At 63.9% G+C, this 13,135-nt stretch overlaps 2 protein-coding genes across 2 annotated transcripts; both read right to left on the bottom strand.

Moving 5' to 3' along the window:
• Positions 1-493: 493 nt before the first annotated feature.
• On the bottom strand, positions 494-2,979 carry NAT14 (N-acetyltransferase 14 (putative)). Its single transcript, XM_030299643.1, is given in 9 exon segments — positions 494-1,092; positions 1,094-1,338; positions 1,341-1,364; positions 1,367-1,393; positions 1,396-1,443; positions 1,446-1,570; positions 1,572-1,597; positions 2,246-2,362; positions 2,744-2,979. Coding segments are annotated over 8 exon segments (603 nt in total). The 5' UTR covers positions 2,318-2,362; positions 2,744-2,979; the 3' UTR covers positions 494-1,056.
• A 790-nt stretch (positions 2,980-3,769) lies between these two features.
• On the bottom strand, positions 3,770-10,414 carry ZNF628 (zinc finger protein 628). The gene is given in 8 exon segments (XM_030298232.1): positions 3,770-4,238; positions 4,241-4,422; positions 4,424-4,604; positions 4,607-4,935; positions 4,937-5,263; positions 5,265-6,657; positions 6,660-6,992; positions 10,335-10,414. Coding segments are annotated over 7 exon segments (3,096 nt in total). The 5' UTR covers positions 6,988-6,992; positions 10,335-10,414; the 3' UTR covers positions 3,770-3,882.
• Positions 10,415-13,135: the final 2,721 nt, after the last annotated feature.

Here is a 13,135-nt window from a genome sequence, read left to right as displayed (position 1 = left end):
CCCGGTACATCTGGGGCTCATGGTTCAGCAGCAAGAAGGCTTGCAGCCAGACACCAGGAAGGACTTCCTGATTGGAAAAGGAGACAGAACCCCCCGTCTGCCCCCCCCCCATGGGGTTCAATGCAAACTCTTTGATCCCCTGTCTGTGGGAGCTGTGGTTGAACTCCAGGGAGCTGGGGGTGGGGGCGGGCCGAAGGACTAGGGGTCCAGTCTTGGCTGAGGGAGGGGGCCGCCACACACACACACACACACACACACACACACACACACGCTCCCCCCGCCCCCCTCTCTCTGCACCAGGCGGCTGTGAGGCGGAAAAAATTCGGTAATGGGGAGCGTGAGTCAGAGGCTGGCAGGGAGTGGGGCTGCCGTGAGCTCATCGCCGCCCCTTCTCCCCGTCCAGCACCCCAGCAACAATTAATGTCAACTCAGGGAAAAGCAGAAGCCAGACAGAAGGAGGGGGGTGGTGTGCAGAGACGGACTGGAAAAGGCATCAGAGAGAGCGAGACCAGGCTTTATTAACAATCGGGTGTAAAAATCCAGATGGGTCTGGCCGCTCCTCTCGGCTCACCTTCCCGGGAGGGGCCCGCCTCGGGCAGCCCTGCGCCACCCGCGCCCACCCCGCCCCTGCCCAGGCCTCTCTAGGCCGATGACCCTCCCCTGCAGAGGCTCTGTTCATCCCCTGCAGCCATCGCACTCCACCCCGTTCCCAGGAGGGCTGTGTCCCCCATTTGGGGTGCCCCCGCCCCAAGTCTTAACCCACAGAGGCGGGCACGCTCGTCCGGCCCCCTCTCCTCCTCCCCGCACATCTCTCCCAGGCCCGTACCACAAAGGGGGCCGCCTTTGCGGACAGACGAGATTTCTCGGTGCGCAAAAACCCCCGCACAGGTTGACCTCTCTGAGAAGTTCACGCACTACACACAGACATCAGCCTGCAGCAGGGCGACTGGCCCTCTGCAGGCCTGTTTGTGGGCCCCAGGGGGCTGGGGGTTCACACAGGGAGGACCTGCACACGGTGAGTGCTCGAGAAGTGATCTCCCTCCCGGCTGGCTCCGGTCACAGGTCCTTGCTGAACTCTCTTACAAGCGTGTAAACCCATGCAGCCCCAGCTGCCCTCAGCCTGGTAGCCGCACCCCTCCAGCATCCCTGCCACGCCCCAAGCTGCCACAGCCACTGGGACCACGAGCGGGCCGGGGCTCCCCCATGCCTCCGCCCAGGCTCGAGCCCGGGACTCGGCAAAGGCCAGCAGCCGCCTGCCCACACCTCGACGGCGGTGCCAGCGAGAGACGGAGAGGCGGGTGACCCGGGCCCCGTCCCCAGCACCGGAGCCTGGGGCAGGGCCAGCACCCCACACACGTCACCGAGCTGCGCACTGCCACCCACGGGCCCCCAGGCCGCCTGGTGGGGGCAGTGAGCCCCATCGGGCCCGCAGGCCCAGCTCATGGCCGCCACGGCCAGGAACACGGGCAGGAGAAGGGCCAGGGCGAAGGAGGCCAGGACGAAGCGCAGGCCACTGCTGGCCGCGGCCAGGAGGAGCAGGGCTGGTGGCCGTGTCAGGGCGTGCAAGGCACGCGGTTCTCGGGTCCTTCACGCCAGCCTGTGGGCAGAAGGAGCAGTCAGAGGAGGGAGGCCCGGTGGCAAGAGACACAGGGAAAAAGAGAGGGAGCGGACAGTGCCGGGCACTGGGGGCAGGGGCCCCCAGATGGGCAAGGGCCCTGCAGCCAAGGAGCAGGCAGGGGACAGGACACAATCTGCTCCCGGCACCCGGAGCGACGAGTGAGTGCATCAGGAGCTTGGGGGACGCCCAGTTCAGGGGGGGGCTGCAGGTGTGAGGCTCAGGGAAGGCGGAGGCCTTGAACAGGACAGAGGACAGCCCAGTTCCGAGCAGGCGCGGGCGGCAGGACTGGGAGAGGGAAGAGATGCGGTCCCAGGCGGGGGCCCCAGGGCTCTGCTCTGCAGAGTGTGGGCAGGAGGACGGGCTCCGCGGGCTGGTGCAGGGCAGACTCAAAGTCTGAGACCAGGAGGCAATTGTGCCAGGGTCGCCCCACGGCCCTCCAGCTGTGAAAACCTTTCTGACCCTAAGGGTAGGAAGAAGGCACTAGAAAAAGGGACCGAGCCAAGAAGCCGCTTAGGAGGAAGAGATCCCTTCCCAGGAGTCCGGGCTGGCTCAGGCAGGTGGCTGAAGACGCCCCAATGCCGCCGCCGAGCCCCCCCCCCCCGCCCCCCACCTCGCGCCAGTCCTCACCTTCAGCATCTCCAGCACCAGGGGTTTCTCATCTTCCCTCATCTCCCGCACGGACAGGTGGCTGGGGGCCATGGCAGCCCCCAGGCTCCCGCGCCCCCGAAGGGAGCAGGCGTGCACCTGGTGAAAACAAGCAGGTCACTGAAGGGCACCTCTGGTCCCCACCGCGCCCCAGGGAAGGGGACCCGCAGCAGCGTGTCCCAGATCAGGACACTGGGAACGCTCGGGGCCCCCAAGCGAGCGCAGCTCGGGATTCACCCTCCACACGGCGACCTTTGTCAAGTCTCCCGGCCCTCGCCCCCGCCCGCCGCGGTGCTCAATCGGTTCCCCCTAAACGCCCCGCGGACGTCAGCACCCTGCAAGCCGGGGCTCGCTCCCAGACTCAGGGACTGCCCTGGGGAGTCGGCGGAACACCGCCCCCCGCCCCAGCCAGGGCATGGACCCCGTTCCCTGCCCCACAGTCGTCCCCGACCCGCGCCGCAGGAGCAGGCCCGCAAGAACCTCCGCAGGTGGCTGCAATCTTCCCACTAGGTGTGGGGGCGGCAGGGTCGGGAAGGGGTCGCCTGCGGAAGTGACGTCAAGCTCGCGCACAGTGGGGGCGGGGCCTGCACTCGGCCTTAGCAACGGTTGCCAAGCGTCCAGGCAGGATTCTGCGCGGGGGGGGGGGGGGGGGGGCCGGGAGGGACCAGAGCTGGACGCGGCGACCCCGCCGGGGGTGGGGTAGGGGGCGGAGACAGGGGCAGCCGCAGGCGGGTCCCGGCGGGCAAGGTACTTACCCGGCCCGCAGAGGAGGAGCGCAAGGTCTCTTCCCGACCTTCCCTGGTTGCTAAACAAGCGGAGAGCCGAGCGTGGGGGACAGGGGGGGGGGGGGGGGGGGGCGGTGATGGGAGCGGATTAGTTCTCGTTGGCTCCGGGGCCTTCGAGGGAGGGGCCGCATCCTGGGCCCACCAGCTCCCAGAGAACCCGCCCAGGAACCTCCACCCCAGCCCACCTGGGCTCTCTGGGAGGACCTTCGGGATAAGGACTCCCAGCCACCCATTCTTTCAGATGAGGGGAGCGGTGGGGTGACTTACAGCGAACAAACAGAACCAGGATTCTAGACTCTAATGCTTCCCCACTATGGCGACCACTGCATCTTTTTACTTTCTTTTAATGTTTACTTGAGAGACAGACACAGAGACAGAGCGGAGGAGGGGCAGCGAGAGAGGGAGACACAGAATCTGAAGCAGGCTCCAGGCTCTGAGCTGTGAGCACAGAGCCCGATGCGGGATCGAACTCACCGACCGTGAGATCATGACCTGAGCCGAAGTCGGACGCCCAACCGACTGAGCCACCCAGGCGCCCCCCACTGCATCTTTTTAAAAGGACGAACAGAACCTCACATAGAAGTGGCTGGCCCCAAATCGCAGTCAGTCACCTGGGAGCCAGGAAGCAAAAGCTACAAGACTCTGAGCTCCCAAGCGGTGGCTATGACCACGACATTCCCCCCTCATCCCACCCATCGCCAAGAAAACAAAACACAGGGGAGGAGATTCTGGTCTTTATTAGCAAGCCCAGCCTGCAGCTCCCCCCCCCCAGCCCAGCCCAAGCAGTGAGTCCGGGTCTCTGTGTGGGGCAAGAAGAGATAGCAGTGGTTCTACTCAAAACGTGTGCACCAGCTGGACTGCGGGCAGAGTCTGGACAATCTGGATGGAGGGGAGGGCCTGCGGGGCCATGCCCCCAGGTGCAGTGCCGGTGGGTACCACTTGTACCATCTGGGAGGCGGGAGCCGCGGAGATGCCCACTGGGACAGAGGCTTGGCCAGGTGGGGGTGGGGCCAGCAGCTGCAGCGTGGCACCGCCTCCCCCACCACTGCTATTCTCCAGCAGTTCAGCGGCGGGAGCACTGCGGATGATGAGCAGTTTCTGTCCCGGCGGACCAGGGGCAGGTGGCTCAGCCAGCCCAGGGGGTAGCGTCTCGACCTCCTGCACACACAGCTGGGTCTGCTCCCCATCTGCCCGCTCAGCACCAGGACGCTCTGCAAGCCCTCGTCCGTCTGCAGCGTCTCAAAGAGCACGTCCTGGACGACACCAGTACCGGCCTCACCGTCACTGGCTCCCCAGGGCCGGGACCGGCAGCAAATCTCGGCCGCACCGCTCTGAACCACCAGCAGATTGGGGGCCTCGTGGTCACAGCTGCCCGCTGGGATCGGACAGCTGGCCTGCCACAGGCTGGAGCTGGACCGTGGTCACCTCCTGGGCCGGCTGGAGCTGGACCGTGGTCACCTCCTGGGCCGGCTGGAGCTGGACCGTGGTCACCTCCGGGGCTGGCCGGAGGGGCTGGAGCTGGACCCCGCTCACTTCCTGTGCCCCTGCCTCCCCACCCCCACATTCTGCAGGACGATGAGGCTCTGCCCTCCCCCGCTGGCCCCTGCGTTGGCCCCTCCCTGAACCCCTAGTCCCCCAGGACCTGGCAGCCATACGACTCCAGGCCCCTGCCCAGATTTCCCAGCTGCCCGTGGGCCCTGCCTGCACGGCCGCTCCCCGCCGCAGTGCCGAGGAGGGCACAGCAGTGAGCTTGGCGGGAGAGAGGGCGGGGGCGGGGGCGCGGGGGGCTGGACGCTGCTGGGGATGAGCTGGAGGCCCTGGGCGGTCTGCACCAGGAGAAACGTCTGGGAGTTGGGGGCTGCCTGACCCGGGGGCGGGGCCTGGGCGGGCCCCGGCCACCTCGAGGGAGAGCGTGGCCTGGAGGTGGGGGAGAACGTGGACGTCCTGGGTGGCAGACGGGGCCGGAGCGGCGGCCGGCGGGGCGGGGGGCTGCGAGCCGGCGGCGGGGGCCGCGGGGGCCGGGGCGTGCGTCCTCAGGTGCCGCTGCAGGTAGGCGGCCATGACAAAGCTGCGGCCGCAGATGGGGCAGGCGAAGGGGCGCTCGGCCGAGTGGGTGCGCTGGTGCAGCAGCAGGTTGGACGAGTGCGTGAAGGTCTTGGGGCAGAGCGGGCAGCGGAAGGGCCGCTCGCCCGTGTGCACGCGCTGGTGCTGCCGCGGTTGGAGGTCTGGCGAAGCTCTTGCCGCAGACGCCGCAGGCGTGCGGCCGCTCGCCCGTGTGCACGTGCCGGTGGCGCCGCAGGCACGACGTGTTGCGGAAGGCCTTGCCGCACTCCCCGCAGGCGTACGGCCGCTCGCCCGAGTGCAGCCGCAGGTGGTACTGGTAGTGCGACGACCACTTGAAGGTGAGGCCGCACTGGCCGCAGGTGAAGGCCCGCAGGCCGGTGTGCACGCGCTGGTGGATGGCGAGCAGCGACGAGCGCTTGAAGGCCTTGCCGCACTCGCCGCACTGGTAGGGCCGCTCGCCCGTGTGGTCCCGGAGGTGGTAGCGCAGCCCCGAGGAGCCCTTGAAGGCCTTGCCGCACTCGGCGCATTTGTAGGGCCGCTCGGCACAAGCCGGCGCGGGCGCGGGCGCGGGCGCCGGCGCGGCAGGGGCGGCGGCGGCGGCCGGGGCCAAGGGCTCCTGGGGGCAGGTGACCTCGGCGGCCTCCGCCTGGGGGGGCGGGCGCCCCGCGGCCGCCTCTTCCACGTGGCACTGCTGGTGCGCCAGGAGGCTGGCCAGCTGCGGGAAGGCGCCGTCGCAGCTGCCGCAGCGGAACGCCTGCCCACCGGCCGCCCCGTGGCTGTGCTGGTGGCGGGGAGAGGCCGGCCACCGTCGGAAGGACTTCCCGCACGGGAGGCAGGCGAAGACCGGGCGGCGGGCGGCGGCAGGCGGGGCTGCGGAGGAGGGGCGGGGGGACCGCGAGGGCGGCGGGGCAGCGTCCGCCTTGGGCGCCGCGGTGGCCTGCCCGTCCCGGGGCGGCGTCGCCGCCTCGGGCCCCGGGCAGGGCCGGTGCTCCAAGAGCAGCTCCTCGCTGCCGAAGCCCAGCTCGCAGCCGTCGCAGCGGTACACCAGCTCCACCGTGGTCTCTGCCGCGGCCAGGAAGAGCTCGGGCACCACGGGCGGGGGCGCGGGGGGCGGGGGCGGCGCGGGCGCGGGCGCGTGCAGGTAGGCGTCGGACACCAAGACCTTGGCGCCGGGCTCGTGCTGCGGCGGGGCGGCGGCGGCGGCGGCCGCCCCGTGGGTGCGCTGGTGCAGCAGCAGGTTGGACGAGTGCGTGAAGGTCTTGGGGCAGAGCGGGCAGCGGAAGGGCCGCTCGCCCGTGTGCACGCGCTGGTGCTGCCGCAGGTTGGTGCTCTGGGTGAAGCTCTTGCCGCAGACGCCGCAGGTGTAGGGCCGCTCGCCCGTGTGCACGTGCCGGTGGCGCCGCAGGCTGGACGAGTTCTTGAAGGCCTTGGGGCAGTCGGGGCACGGGTAGGGCCGCTCGCCCGTGTGCTGCCGCAGGTGGTACTGGTAGTGCGACGACCACTTGAAGGCCAGGCCGCACTGGCCGCAGGTGAAGGCCCGCAGGGGTGTGCAGTGCGGTGGATCTGCAGCAGCGACGAGCGCTTGAAGGCCTTGGGGCAGTCGGGGCACGGGTAGGGCCGCTCGCCCGTGTGGCCCCGCTGGTGGTAGAGCAGGGCCGAGGAGCCCTTGAAGGCCTTGGGGCACTCGGGGCACTTGTAGGGCCGCTCGCCGGTGTGCGTGCGCTGGTGGTGGAGGAGCCGGGACGACCACCGGAACGACTTGCCGCACTCCCCGCACTCGTACTGGGCCGTCGGGGCGGCGGCCGCGGGGCCCGGCTTCTCCGCCGGCCCCTCGGAGGTGGAGGCGGGCGCCATGTCCGCGTGGGAGCCGACCATCACACCTGGTGGGGGACTCGGCGTCAGGGGAAGGCGGGACCCCGCCCCACCTCCGCCCCAACACCGGTCCTCTCAACCCGGACGCACACGTTCGCCCTGGAAGCGGCAGAGGGTGCGTCCCGGCCCAGGCGCGCGGCAGGACGCCTCCCTGAGGACTAGGGCTGCGCCAAAGCAAGACCTTAGGTGCTAACGCAGAAACTTCTGGCAAACTGGGAGGAGTGCTCACGGCCACAGCATGCTGGCCATCCCCGCCAGGAGGTGGACAAGTGTGAGAAGGCCGGGCGTGGTCTTTAGGAGGCCAAGCACGTCCTTTAGGGCCAAGCTCCTCCCCTCTAAAGACAGGACACTGTCCCTGAGGATGGCCTGGGCTCTCTCTAGCACCGCGGCTTCTCATGCTTGAGCCCGCTCCCTCTGAGGAGCTCATCGTCCACCCTGCTTCAACGCCAGTTCCCAGCCACTGTAACTAGAGCCCCTTCGAGCATTCCACACTCCACCCCCCACCGCTGCTTGCCTATTTCCTCTGGCACATTAATCGAAAATCCCTAGACTCCACCAGATCCATAGCCACGCTGCCCCTTCCACCCCCATCCACCTCCTCGCTTCCCGCCTGCCTTCGGTCTCCCTTTAAAAAAAAAAAAAAAAGTGTTGTTTTTTTTTTTTTTTTAAGTAACTTCCACACCCAGCATGGGGCCCGAACTGACAACTCTGAGGCCAGGAGTCACATGCTTTACCACGGAGCCAGCCAGGCGCCCCTAGTCTGGGTCTCTCTCTGCACTCATGCCCACCAATCTCCAAGTTCCCGGCACTGCCTCATACCTGCATTTTTCTAGGCCGTTCACTCCCACCCAACAGGTGGTACTCAGACATGTTTCTGTTCCCCTCAAACCTCTCCTCTCCCCTCCTGCTTTTAGCAGGTGATCCTGCCATTGATCTGGTCACTGAAAACATACATGCAGTCAGACGAGAATGTCGCCAATCCCAACCACTGTAGCGGGGATTCTCAAGCAGATCGACTCTCCACACCAGGGGGACATCTGGCAGAGCCTGCAGACGCTAAGTTGTCACGACTGGAGGGGCCGGTGCTCCTGGCACCTAGCGAGGGGGGCACCAGGATACTGGTCGACGCCCTACAGTGCGTGGACGGCCCAGCACAGCAAAGAATGCTCCGTCCTGCCTCCACTCATGCTCTCTCCCTCTCTCTCAAAAATAACATTAAAAAATTAAAAATATAAAAAAGCCTTCACCCCACTACTGCCTCTAGCTATGGCTTTATTTCTCCCCATCCCCTTTGCAGCAAAGCAACTCAAACGTGCGGTCAATACATGCTCTTTCCCCCATCTCAAACCCACCATCAGACCCTCCACTCCATTCATGGCCTCCCTGGTGCTAAATTCCATGGCCCCTCCTCATCCCTACGGGGTCCCTCCCTCCTTAAGCCACTCTCCTCGCTTTCGGGCACTGGTTCCCTCTCGTCTCCCTGACTTGTGAATGTGGGAGAGCCCAGGGCTCTGCCGACCCTTGGACTCCTTCTTCATCCACACTCTGTCCCTGGGAGCCCTCACTCACCCTCAGGATCTCCGTCTAAACAGAAGGACTCCAAAATGCAGATCTGACACCTCTCCTCTGAACTCCAAACCCTGCTACAGTTGTCATAGGGACGCCTAGCAGACAACTCACACTTAACATGCCCCAAATCTTTTTCTTTTTTGCTCCTGCTTTCTCCCTTCTTCACCCACAATCTTCTCCATCCCTGAAAACCCCTCTATTCTTCCTCACCGCCCTCTCGTTCTCTCACCGTCTATGACCAATCCGTCAGCCGGTTCCCTTGTTCCAGCAGGGACATATTTGGAACCTGGCCACTTCTCTCCAAGCCCCTCATTGTCACCTTTGTCCAGGGCACCAACGTGTCCCTCCTGGACAGCTGCAACAGTCTCCCCAAACAGATCTCCCTGCTTCCACCCCTCTTCCTTTCCTACCTCTGGTATGTTCCCAACACAGAGGCTGCAGGGAACGTGCCACAAGCTTCTACAGCTCCCATTTCAGAGGAGATACATCTCATACGTGCCCACAGCCTCCTCCCCTCCCTGACCTCCTCTAGCCTCTCAGACCCCCACACCATCTAGCCGGCGCCTGGAGCCCCTTCCCGACAGTGTCCTTGCTGACAGGTCGCTTCAGGGAGACATTCCCTGCACCGGACCTACATCTGCAACCCCTTGCAACACTCCCCGTTCTCTTTCCCCTCTTTCTGTTGTTCTCTCTAGCACTCAGCACCTTCTAACCTGCTTTTAAGCAGGGTTTCCCAGCCTCAGCACTGTTGCGATCTGGGGCTGGACCAGTGCCGAGGGACCAGTCGCAAGCACTGCACAGTGTTTAGCAGCATCCCTAGCCACTCCCCTCTAAATGTTAGTGGCATCTCAATCACTGTTGCACCCCAGAGCCTAAAATAACGTCTGGCACAGAGTGAGCACACATCTTGAATGTAAAAGGGCTGGGCATCCCCTCTGGACAGGCTATAAAGATTCTCTTAAAAAAAAGACGAGTTAGCATCCTCGGGGCGCCTGGGGGGGGGCTCAGTCGGTTAAGCGTCCAACTTCGGCTCAGGTCATGATCTTGCGTTGAGTTTGCGCCCCATGTGGGGCTCTGTGCTGACAGCTCCGAGTCTGGAGCCTGCTTCAAATTCTCCGTGTCCCTCTCTCTCTGCCCCTCCTCCGCTCACTCTCTGCGTCAATCTCTCTCAAAAATAAATGTTAAAAAAAGTTAAAAAAAAAAAAAAAAACAAGATGAACATCCTCTTTAAAATGTAAGCAAGTCCTTTAAGACACTAATTATCCCAGGAAGCTGCACGTGCCTTTCGGAAGGCCCAGCACGCCTCAGACAGGAGCCATCGGCTCTCTGGAAGAGCTGGACCCATCTAGTCCAATAAAGAGCATCCCCTTCAAAAGGCCGGACCACACCCTTCCATCAGGCCCGACTTCCCCTTTAAGAGGGTGCTCCTAGGGCACACCAATCTCCACCTTTGTTGAGCTAAGCTAGTGTCTGGTTGGAAGCCACCGGGACTCAGAGGCTCTTCCTTCAAAGTTTGGGGCACTGCCAGTGCTCCTTCGCGAGATAATCCTTCCTCAGAGAATAAAAAGCGGGAAGCTGCGGGGAACTGCAGAACCTGCCCCGCCCCCCTGAAAAGCAGCCCCTTGCCCTTTAAGAGGGAGGAGCCGGCCTAGTGGACAAAAATCGGAGGTGAAGTAGCGCCCTTCCCTTTAAGGCATCCCTTCCGGTTTCACGCTCCCCATTTCCCCAACGTCTCCGCCCTCCGGTCCCTCCCCCCCACCCCCACCCCTCCGGTCTCTCACCTGCGGCCCCGACCCGGGGAATGAGCGGGAGAGACCTAGGGCCTTCCCGCGGGGGCCGACGGGAAGACGGGGCCCCGGCAGCGGCGGGAGAGGGGTGGGGGCGTGGGAGGGGGGCGGGGGCGCGCTCCCTCCCAACAGCCCCCGGCGCGAGGCACCCAACCTTTATCGGCAGCCTCTCGCGCACACAAACCCCGACGTCGCCGTCGGCGCGTCACGACGCCACGTGCGCCGAGGCCCCGCCCCACCCCTCCCGCTAGCCTGCGGCCGTCGCTCGCTCCCCGGCGCCGGCGGCGCACGGCATCGTGGGAGTTGTAGTCCTCCCCGGACCTCGACGGCCCGGTCGTTCCGGCTGTGTCCGAAGTTGGCCCAAGGCCCGGGAAGACCCGCCCGGAGGCGGGGTCTCACGTTCCCCGTTTTTTTTTTTTTTTTTTTTTTTTTACTTATTATTGGGACAGAGAAAGACAGAGCATGAACGGGGGAGGGGCAGAGAGAGAGGGAGACACAGAATCCGAAACAGGCTCCAGGCTCTGAGCCAGCAGCCCAGAGCCCGACGCGGGGCTCAAACCCACGGACCGTGAGATCGTGACCTGGCTGAAGTCGGACGCTTAACCGACTGCGCCACCCAGGCGCCCCACACGTTCCCCGTTTTTTACTACCGATTCCCTCTCGTCTGTCCTAGAATCGCTCTCCAGCTGCGCGGTTTCCGAACGGGCCTAGCCCATCAGGGGTGTGGTCATTCCTGGCCTGACCGCCACGCCCAGTCCCTGGATCTCTAAAATTTACCTGCCGGGGAAACTGAGGCCCGCAGGGCTTCTGTTCACACCCACACCCCCACCCCGCAGAGGTCCCACGTGCACGCAGTTCCCGGGAGTGTGCGGTTGTCCCGGGAAGCTGGACCCTGCTGTGCTTGCTCCTTGGAGGCCTGGGGGCTTAGGGAACCACTGAGTTGTCCCGGATCCCCTCTCCCTCCTTTCCAAGTCACCCCACCATGGCTTCAGCCTTGGTGACTTCTGCATGTCACCCAACAGTCTCTCAGCCTTGACACTAGTGACGCTTGGGCCAGATTGTTCTTTGTTTTGAGGGCCGTCCTGTGCACCGTAGGGTGGTTAGCAGCGCCCCTGTCCCTGACTTCCACCTTCTTCTCTCCAGGGGATACTAGCCCCGTCCAACTAGATCAGGCATCTTATCCAGCCCAGTCCCTCTGAACCCCTCTCCCCCACCTGGCCAGCCAGATGAACCATTCATCCCAGAGGACAGAGCTGGGAGTGGGGACTGCAGGCTTTGAAGGCAGCCCAAACCTACCTGACCCTTCCCAGGGACCTAGGCTATTACTCGTGCCCCAAAGGCCTGTGTGCATGGGGGGTTGTCCCTCTCTATCCCCATCCTATTGCTGTCAGCCAAAAAAAAATTGATAAGGGCGACACATACACACACTTCCAGAGAAAGGCAGCCCCACCCTCACTGGTAGTCAAAGGAGAAGAGAAACCCTGGAAGTAAGTGGGGAACCTGGACCTTTCCCTCTTCCTCACACTAGACGCCCCCCCCCCCCCAACCAACCCTGCCAGCCATACTGTGGGTGGTGGGAGGTGTGTCCTGGGCTTCTGGAACAGTCCAGCTCCAAGGTGGCCCAACAAGGACCAGAGTCTTTTTGATCACAGGGTGGGGAAAGGCTCAGGCCCCACTCGCTGTGCCCGCACCAATGCTCCTGGTCCCCACATGCTTAAGCGCTCCAACCCACATCCCTTCCCTCTGGAAGGAGAAGGTGTGCGGTGTTGGGCTGAGTGGACACTGGATCGTGGTTCTGGCCATTCAGTCCGTTGCCTTGGTAATGGCGCCACCTGCGCTCAGAGAGGAGAGGATTAGGGGCTGGGGTGGGAGGTGTCCTGGAGCACCGGTCTCCCCCTGACGCACAACAGGTGGTATCTGGACCAAAGACAGGATTCCCAGGGCCAAAGACTCAATGTAAAATATCCATTTTCACCCTAGTGCAGGAAGAGAGCAGAGATGCACTTTAAGCAGGGGGGCTGGGGTGTGGGCAGGAGCCAAGAGGGCTGGCCTGTTTCTCCCACAGACTAAGGATGCTCCTTTCTGACATCTTTTGTGGCTCCCATGGGTGCCCAGCCAGCCCTGCCCGAATGGGCCTCTTTCCAGGGAAGGGGTGTTATCCTCACTTCAATGCGGGGGGGGGGGGGGGGGCGGTGAGAGGAGGGGGTGGCAAATAGAGGCCCTCTAAAGTCTCTTGGCCAGACACAGGACCAGGAAGTGATATACATCCTATATGCAGGAAGTGATGAAACATCCTATAGCCAGGAAGTGATTCCTGTAACCCGGAAGTGATTTACTGAGGTTGTCTCCAGCCCCAGAGTCTACCCCCCCCCCCCCAATCCAAGCCCTATCTGGCAGGTCCCCACATGTGTGGTCATGGCCCAGTGCATGGGAGCCAGAGGAGCCTCCCCCCCCATCCCTGGGGGAACCAGGGCTGACACCAGGTCACACAGTCCCATCTGTACCTAGAAAACAGATTCCTGGGGTGCCTGGGTGGCTCAGTCAGTTAAGCGCCTGACTGCGGGTTTCGGCTCAGGTCATGATCTCACGGTTTGGTGAGTTCCAGCCCCGCACCAGGCTCTGCGCTGGCAGAGGGGGCCTGCTTGGGAATCTCTGTCTCCCTCTCTCTGCCCCTCCCCCACTCGCGCTGTCCCTGTCTCTCTCAAAATAAATAAATAAACTTAAAAAAAAATAAAAGTAAAAAGGAAAGAAAACAGATTCATCTGTTTTAAGTACAGAAATGTGGCCAGAGACAG

This window comes from Lynx canadensis, chromosome E2 (assembly GCF_007474595.2).
Source record: "Lynx canadensis isolate LIC74 chromosome E2, mLynCan4.pri.v2, whole genome shotgun sequence".
NCBI lineage: Eukaryota > Metazoa > Chordata > Mammalia > Carnivora > Felidae > Lynx > Lynx canadensis.
Note: the sequence above shows the minus strand (reverse complement) of the source record. Positions and strands in the feature narration are given on the sequence as shown.